Raw genomic sequence first — 9847 nt, forward strand, 5'->3', positions numbered from 1 at the left:
CGAAGTAGAAAATTAAACGAATTATCTCTCTTTGTCAATACCAAAACGAATCTGACAAAAAAAAATATTCAAATTTAGAGAACAAATTCAAAATGTTGAAATTAAAAAAAAAAAAGCGACAATTTTTCGAAAATTATCATTTCATCTTTTAAAAGATTATAATCATTTTTATTATTATTTAAACATTATCCTAACATGGCGAGGAGCACATTTTCCCTGTAGCAAGCAGGAAGTAAGGGCGGTAACCGCGAGTGACGTCATGGCATCACTTGGGCCCTGTTTGTCATAAAATTACAAATCGATTTTTTGGACGAGATTCAGTGCTTGGCCTGCAAGAGTTGTGGGGATGTGGGTTACTGAAGGCTGGTGTGTGGGGGCTACAGTAGGCTGATGTGTGGGGGTTACTGTGGGCTGGTGTGTGGGGGTTACTGTATGCTTGTGTGCGTGTGGGGGGGGGGGTTACTGTAGGCTGGTGTGTGGGGATTACTGTAGGCTGGTATGTATGGGGGCTAGTGGTGTGTGAGGGTTAGTGTAGGCTGGTGTGTGGGGGGGGGGCAAGTTGTGTGTGAGGATTACTTTAGGCTGGTGTGTGGGGGTTACTGTAGGCTGGTGTGTGTGTGGGGGGGGGGGGGTTACTGTAGGCTGGTGTGGGGGGGGGGGTTACTGTAGGCTGGTGTGTGGGGATTACTGTAGGCTGGTATGTGTGGGGGCTAGTGGTGTGTGAGGGTTAGTGTAGGCTGGTGTGTGGGGGGGGGGCAAGTTGTGTGTGAGGATTACTTTAGGCTGGTGTGGGGGGGTTACTGTAGGCTGGTGTGTGGGGGGGGGGGGGGGTTACTGTAGGCTGGTGTGTGTGGGGGGTTACTGTAGGCTGGTGTGTGGGGATTACTGTAGGCTGGTGTGTGGGGGGGGGTTACTGTAGGCTGGTGTGTGTGGGGGGGTTACTGTAGGCTGGTGTGTGGGGATTACTGTAGGCTGGTTTGTGTGGGGGCTAGTGGTGTGTGAGGGTTAGTGTAGGCTGGTGTGTGGGGGGGGGGCAAGTTGTGTGTGAGGATTACTTTAGGCTGGTGTGTGGGGGTTACTGTAGGCTGGTGTGTGTGGGGGGGGGGGGTTACTGTAGGCTGGTGTGTGGGGATTACTGTAGGCTGGTATGTGTGGTGGCTAGTGTTGTGTGTGAGGGTTAGTGTAGGCTGGTGTGTGAGGGCTAATGGTGTGGGGGGGGGGCAAGCTGTGTGTGAGGATAACTTTAGGCTGGTGTGTGGGGGTTACTGAAGGCTGATGTGTAAAGGTTACTGGTGTGGGGGGTTACTGGTGTGTGTGAGTTACTTTAGGCTGGGTTGGGGGGGGGGTAGTGATGTGTTAAAGTTACTGTAGGCTGGTGTGTGGGATTTACTTTAGGCTGGTGTGTGGGGGTTAGTGTAGGCTGGTGTGTGGGGGTTAGTGTAGGCTGGTGTGTTAGTGGCGGTTAGTGATGTGTATGGGTTACTGGTGTGTGGGGTTACAGTAGTTTGGTGTGGAAAATATCCATTAAAAAGATGGATAAAAGTATCGCACCAACATCCACAAGCGTAACATTTCGTCCTACAGGGTTAAACACCATTGTTTGCAAACAACACATCATTCTACCCCACCCCACTCTACCACACCCCATGATACCCTGCCCCATACCACCCCACTCTACCACACCCCACCCCACTATACCACACCCCACCCCACTCTACCAAACCCATGATACCCTGCCCCACCCCACACTACCACACCCCACTCCACTATACCACACCCCACCCCACTCTACCAAACCCATGATACCCTGCCCCACCCCACACTACACACACCCCACTCCACTATACCACACCCCACTCCACTATACCCACACCCCACCCCACTCTACCAAACCCATGATACCCTGCCCCACCCCACACTACCACACCCCACTCCACTATACCACACCCCCACCCCACTCTACCAAACCCATGATACCCTGCCCCACCCCACACTACCACACCCCACTCCACTATACCACACCCCACCCCACTCTACCAAACCCATGATACCCTGCCCCACCCCACACTACAACAACCCATCCCACTCTACCCTGCGCCACTCTACCCCCGCCCCAGCCCACCTCCAACACCTCAATGCCTCCATTGCTAGTCCTTGAGTCGTTATATTAATACTCGGCAAACAGTTCTAATTGTTTACTTAAAATATTGTGTTGAATTGAACTTTTTTCCAAGCTAAGTAGAACACTTTTTGAACACTGTAAACAAGTTTATGTTAATTTATGTTAATGATATTCATGCTGCACGTGATCTGTCATCTGATAGGCGGCATCAGATGCCGTACGACACGCTATTGCATGAAACACTAGCGCCTAATGGCGGTCTCGTTAGCATTCGACTCATAACCAAACCATGGTTAAATGGTTAACTGGTTAACTAGCTAACTGGTTAGCTAGTTAACTAGCTAACTGGTTAAATGGTTAACTAGCTAACTGGTTAAATGGTTAACAAGCTAACTGGTTAAATGGTTAACTAGCTAACCGGTTAAATTGTTAACTAGTCGTTAACTAGAAACAAATTATGTTAAGCTTAATTAATTGCCTTTTTTTTAAAAGCTCAGAGTTCATCAAATACTAGATTTATTTACTTTAAAAACTTGTCAACAGATGTCACGAAATTATATTTTTACCAACCCTGTCTATGTGTTTTTATGCTTAGTGGGTCACTTTTAACCAAAACCATTTTCTCGGAGTTTTTATGAAATATTTTAAAGATTACACATGCATTAGCGTCACTGCATTAAAAAAAAATTGAATAAATATTTGTATGTGAGCAATATTGACATATGACCAACCACACTGCTCAGTCACGCTATGGGAAAAAAATTTCATATTAAATTGTCTGAGGCAACATGTCCCAGAGGGCATGTCCGAATAAAAATATCCGATACAATTGGCAAAAAAATATTGTCAGAAGGTAAAAAATTGTAAGAAAATATCACAGAATGGTCGAAATAAATGCTACATTTCTTTAAGTTATAATAAATAGCAGTCTTACAATACTTTAACGAATACTTGGTGTCTTTGACCCACGTTGGGTAATTAAAGATTCTGTCCACAACACTAGGAGCCACGCTGTAAGGAGCCGCACAATACGGGCACGCAAATTGTGGAGCCATATGAAGGTGTGGTGGGGGGGGGGGGGGTTAAAGCTAATGAAGTTGGTGCTACCCGGATCAAATGTACCCGCCATATTGTAGTGTCACCTGTGGTCGATGTCCGACCATTTTACACCTGCCACAGCTGTCGACTGTGTAGAACAGCCAAACGTCAAACGTTGTGATGTAAGCCTAGGGATGTAAGCCATGGGATGTAAGCCTAGAGATGTAAGGCAATGTATGTAAGCCCCGTGGTGTAAGCCCCTGGATGATACTTATCAGCATATGTAAGTATTATTAGTAGTGGTGTTAGTGGTAGTTTCGTATATTATATGTAGATACACTTTTTTTTTCCCAAACATCTCTTTGACCCCCCCCCCCCTATTGAAATGCAAAAAAAATATTGACACGAAATGCAAAATATACTGTGCTTTATCCATTCTTATAATTCACCTCCCCCCCCCTTCTCAAGTATAAAATCCCCGTCCCCTTGAGCATTATGTCGGAAAGAAACCGTTAAGAATCCAAAATTTTAAAACTTGTTTTATATCATGGTCGCCACATCCAATTTTTTTTAAAAATGTGTTTAAATCGCATCAGTAACATTAAGACTACGACTATGTTAAGACCTGTGGTTGAGCCAGACTTGTGTGTTACCATCAGCGTCATGTCAAGATGGAGTTATCTGCTGACGTCAGATTAATCATCAGACAAAACATGTCGCACTAATGTGCCGACAATATGGTGTACATGTCGCACTAATTTGCCGACAATAATAGGGTGTACATGGTGCACTAATGATGTGCCGACAATATGGTGTACTAATGTGCCGGCAATATGGTTTACATGGTGCACTAATGTGCCGACAATATGGTGTACATGTCGCACTAATGTGCCGACAATATGGTGTACATGTCGCACTAATGTGCCGACAATATGGTGTACATGTCGCACTAATGTGCCGACAATATGGTGTACATGTCGCACTAATGTGCCGACAATATGGTGTACATGTCGCACTAATGTGCCGACAATATGGTGTACATGTCGCACTAATGTGCCGACAATAATAGGGTGTACATGGTGCACTAATGATGTGCCGACAATAATAGGGTGTACATGTTGCACTAATGATGTGCCGACAATATGGTGTACTAATGTGCCGACAATATGGTTTACATGGTGCACTAATGTGCCGACAATATGGTGTACATGTCGCACTAATGTGCCGACAATATGGTGTACATGTCGCACTAATGTGCCGACAATATGGTGTACATGTCGCACTAATGTGCCGACAATATGGTGTACATGCTGCACTAATGATGTGCCGACAATATGGTGTACATGCTGCACTAATGATGTGCCGACAATATGGTGTACATGGTGCACTAATGATGTGCCGACAATATGGTGTACATGGTGCACTAATGATGTGCCGACAATATGGTGTACATGCTGCACTAATGATGTGCCGACAATATGGTGTACATGGTGCACTAATGATGTGCCGACAATATGGTGTACATGGTGCACTAATCATGTGCCGACAATATGGTGTACATGGTGCACTAATGTGCCGACAATATGGTGTACATGGTGCACTAATGTGCCGACAATATGGTGTACATGGTGCACTAATGTGCCGACAATATGGTGTAGTTTTTAGACGTGTCAGAGAAATGTTTTTAACCTTTAACAAATTTCAAAATTTTATTTTTAAAATATTTTGTGTAGGGGGATTTGAACGACCGACGCATCTAAACACATCTCTCTAAGCCATGCACTCACATCCTTACATACGTTACATACATACATACACACATAGCAGTGCAGAAACAGATTCGTTTTGGTTGAGCCTCTGCGACAATTGCTTTACAAATAACAACTGGTTATAGATCTACTGTGTTATCAGGCAATCACTTTTGGCCTTATCAGATGGATATTGCGGACTCCACCCCCACCCAACCTCCCTCTCCCCCTCACCCCCTTTAAGTAGTCACACCCAGCTCGTTAATAACATCGAATGAAGCGGTGTCTGGTGGCGACCTACTTTGTTTCAGTCTAAAATTTATTTTATATTTATTTACTCTGGCTTTTACTTTTATCTACAGCGTTGTCTTTTGTTACATACCCCAAAATTACAATCCCTATCATAGATTCCTGCATTAGGGAACACTGAATGACTAAACGACCCCCCCCCCCCCCCCCCCCAGGCAAACAGAAACTGATCAATATTGCGACATTTGAGTGTTCGCAATTGTAACAAAATTAGATACCGCTGACGCTAATTGTTTTGTTGTTCTCATAAAGTATTCACAGATTACGTCATAACTTTTGTGAAGAATTAATTTGTTTGATACGTCAAATTTGAAATCAGCCATTAAACATTTAAACTTCCCCCCCCCCCCTCCGAAAAAAACCCACAAAAAAAAAAACCTAGTCATTGAGTTCGATATATTTTACAATAATGAATTGTATTAAATTAATGACCTTAAAACTATTTAGATTTGCCTGCACCCATCTGCTGGAATAAACAAGCCATTTGCATACGTCTTACTCTAATAATAAAACAATCACGTGACTTATCTAAACACAATCTCTGGCCCTAACGAACTGAACACAAATGTGATTACTGGTACTTGAAACCATTGGAATTCTATTTCAATTACCAAATAAAAATGGAATATTTTCTTGTCCGCAATGTTAAATATGTGAATAAAAATAATTTCTCTCAGGTCAGTTGCTGACGGTGCTGTCTCATATCTTCTGCTGGCGTTTCGTAGTTTCTACTTTTGTTGGTGCCCCAAGGGTATTTTGAAGTCTAGAAGTTTCCAAAAGCTACCAGACGACCGCCACAACCAGACGACCGCCCCACGCCAGCAGACGACCTCACCAAAAATGCCGCGCAAATGGTTGACCAGACGAGTCACGTGCACCATGATGGCGGCCATGACGGCGCTCGTGTTGGTGCAGACGATCAGATTGGCGGTTCTCAACCTGGTGCTGCCCACCCCCTGGGCAGACACGGACAAGGTCCACCTTCTGCAGGTCATCACGACACGACAGGAACTCGAGGTCAACAGGTACCCGCTGGTCAGGAGTAGGTACTGGGACCAGGTACAGGTGAGACTTTGTTGGACAGGTGAGACTTTGTCTGACAGGTGAGACTTTGTCTGAAGGACAGGTGAGACTTTGTTGGACAGGTGAGACTTTGTTAGACAGGTGAGACTTTGGTGGACAGGTGAGTCTTTGTTAGACAGGTGAGACTTTGTTGGACAGGTGAGACTTTGTTGGACAGGTGAGACTTTGTTGGACAGGTGAGACTTTGTTAGACAGGTGAGACTTTGTTAGACAGGTGAGACTTTGTTGGACAGGTGAGACTTTGGTGGACAGGTGAGACTTTGTTGGACAGGTGAGACTTTGTCTGTTGGACAGGTGAGACTTTGTCTGTTGGACAGGTGAGACTTTGTTGGACAGGTGAGACTTTGTTGGACAGGTGAGACTTTGTTGGACAGGTGAGACTTTGTTGGACAGGTGAGACTTTGTTGGACAGGTGAGACTTTGTTGGACAGGTGAGACTTTGTTGGACAGGTGAGACTTTGTTGGACAGGTGAGACTTTGTTGGACAGGTGAGACTTTGTTGGACAGGCGAGACTTTGTTGTACAGGTGAGACTTTGTTGGACAGGTGAGACTTTGTTGGACAGGTGAGACTTTGTTGGACAGGTGAGTGTTTGTCTGTTGGACAGGTGAGACTTTGTTGGACAGGTGAGACTTTGTTGGACAGGTGAGACTTTGTTGGACATGTGAGACTTTGTTGGACAGGTGAGACTTTGTTGGACAGGTGAGACTTTGTTGTACAGGTGAGACTTTGTTGGACAGGTGAGACTTTGTTGGACAGGTGAGACTTTGTTGGACAGGTGAGACTTTGTTGGACAGGTGAGACTTTGTTGGACAGGTGAGACTTTGTTGGACAGGTGAGACTTTGTTGGACAGGTGAGACTTTGTTGGACATGTGAGACTTTGTTGGACAGGTGAGACTTTGTTGGACAGGTGAGACTTTGTTGTACAGGTGAGACTTTGTTGGACATTTGAGACTTTGTTGGACAGGTGAGACTTTGTTGGACAGGTGAGACTTTGTTGGACAGGTGAGACTTTGTTGGACAGGTGAGACTTTGTTGGACAGGTGAGACTTTGTTGGACAGGTGAGACTTTGTTGGACAGGTGAGACTTTTTTGGACAGGTGAGTATTTGTCTATAGGACAGGTGAGACTTTGTTGGACAGGTGAGTATTTGTCTATAGGACAGGTGAGACTTTGTTGGACAGGTGAGTATTTGTCTATAGGACAGGTGAGACTTTGTTGGACAGGTGAGTGCTTGTCTATAGGACAGGTGAGACTTTGTTGGACAGGTATTTGTCTATAGGACAGGTGAGACTTTTTCTACGTTCTGCTGGACAGGTGTTTCTCCATGTTCTGATAGTGTCTTAGAGCAGGTAAAACATATGTAAGTCTTAGGAGATGTTCTAGAACAAGACTCAAGCGATTCTTGTCTCTACTTATTGAGCCGCATCTTCCACCATTTACTTCTGAATGTGAGTTCTGATCCATGTAATGAAACAAAAATCAGCTTTAAATATTCAAACCGAGTTACTCAAATTATTTTTTTAACTTGAATCCTATTTAGTAAACAAATGTAGGCCTATACATTTTAAATCGTCAGGTAAACGTTCTTCTTTTACAACTCAATTTACTTGACCTAATTACCTGATTAAATCTGCCCAGGTAAACATCAGTAGACTTGCCGAACTGACCAGAACTAGAGAGATCTTCTACCAACAGTTCAACGACCGCTTCACACAGCACCAAAATCTTCAGAACGGACAGTTCGAACATCGATTGGACGTGATCGATCAATTCAAACCCATCATGACGGCAGCAGAGTCGGCGTCCTTGATCTTCACGCTCGAAACGTTCGCGCATGCGTGCAGAACTGCTCACCTCCAGTTCTTCATGACGGAGGCGTCACTGATGGGAGTCACGCGTCACCACGGCCTCGTGCCCTGGGACGATGACGTTGACGTGGCCATGAACATCCGGCAATGGCGGGAGACACGTGACGTGCTCGGGGACATCCGGGGGTTTGAACTCTACGCCCCTACCGACAGCCAATGGAAATTCTTCATGTCGACTGCTACTGTGTTCCCGGACAAACCTTTCAAGTTCCCCTACCTGGACATTTTCTTCTACGACGAAGATTCCACCCACATCTGGGCGGTAACCAAAGGCCTCAAACACGACCTGGTTTACCGGAAGTCGGACATTTTCCCGCTGCTTTACCGACCTTTCGAGCACCTGACCGTCCCGGTTCCGTGCAACCTTGACCTTGTCGTGCACCGGTCACATGACCAGAACGAGTGCGTGACCCCCGAGTACATCCACAAGACCAACACCAACTTCTACTACGGCGGGAAGACGACGGTGCACTGCGGGGTACTACACGACATCTACCCGTTTGTCTTCAGTACCGACTCCGATGTGCCGGGATACAGAGAGGAGTACTTGAAAGTTGGTACTGAAGTACTGCATAAAAGGACAGTACCGCACGGCTGTCCTGGCCTCGACACCGCAGTACTGAACATGTGATATACGTCTATACATATATACGTCTATACATCATAAACCCACCCCCCACCTCCCCACACACTGTCAAGACTATAGTTGGGTGCTAGCAAAACGATGTCTATAAGTTACGTTCGGTTGCTTCAGGATTAGGTGCACTCTACTCCACCTATGATTACATCGACGAGATGCCAGCACCAGATACTGCCATATTCTCATGACGTGCATGACGTCAGGTGCCAAACATTATTAGGACCTGTCACGTGACGACCTATATTTAGAGCCACATAAAACAGCGCCCCACCCACGTAACAAAACACTAGTTGTAATGAATGTTGACTTTATTGTCTCGCTGTTATGTAAGTCTAACCATGGTGACAATCATTTTGTAAGCATGAATAATTTAATACTCGAAATCAAAGTGTGTAAGTTTTTAATAACTCTAAGGATCTTAATCCCCATTATTAAACAACACATACAGCAATTCAGCTAAACAATCCACAACGTTATGTGCATGAATACATTAATTAAGTTTTCATAATTAGAATATACGGCTTAAGTATTCAGTATAAATTTGACCATATGATTTTATTATTATTTGTGTTGTATTTTGACTCCATTGAACGTAATCGTAAAATATATTACATCACGTTATTTGAACTTTCACCCCCACACCCTCCTGCATTGTCATATCTTGTCACACCTTGTCACACATTGTCACACATCGTCACACATCGTCACACATTGTCACACATCGTCACACATTGTCACAAACATTAAGTCCCCTGTCTCTTATTCAGGCACTCATTTCTACCGGGTCTCAGGAGTGTGACGCCATTTATTATAAAAAGAAAAAAAAAAGATTTTTTTAAAATCTTAAATAAGTGACAAATATTTTTTGCCACTGAATCAACTCGTTACAATGTTTTGATATTTGAACGAATTTTTTTCAAATTTGATATTTTGAATGTGCATTTTTTTCTGTTTTTTTTTTTTTTATTTCTTATGTATTACAATTCAATTTTTTAAATTACACTGTGTAAGCTTTGAAATGTCGGTAACGACAAAG

General features: G+C 44.3%; 1 protein-coding gene across 1 annotated transcript; it reads left to right on the forward strand.

The window, feature by feature from the left end:
* The first annotated feature begins 6099 nt into the window (after positions 1 to 6099).
* On the forward strand, positions 6100 to 8802 carry LOC131932478 (uncharacterized). The gene is made up of 2 exons (XM_059289386.1): positions 6100 to 6282; positions 7942 to 8802. The coding sequence occupies exons 1-2, from the start codon at positions 6100 to 6102 to the stop codon at positions 8800 to 8802; spliced, it is 1044 nt and encodes a 347-aa protein (XP_059145369.1).
* The last annotated feature ends 1045 nt before the right edge of the window (positions 8803 to 9847 follow it).

Source organism: Physella acuta, unplaced genomic scaffold, assembly GCF_028476545.2.
Source record: "Physella acuta isolate Inbredline_101_S28 unplaced genomic scaffold, ASM2847654v3 ptg002185l, whole genome shotgun sequence".
NCBI lineage: Eukaryota > Metazoa > Mollusca > Gastropoda > Physidae > Physella > Physella acuta.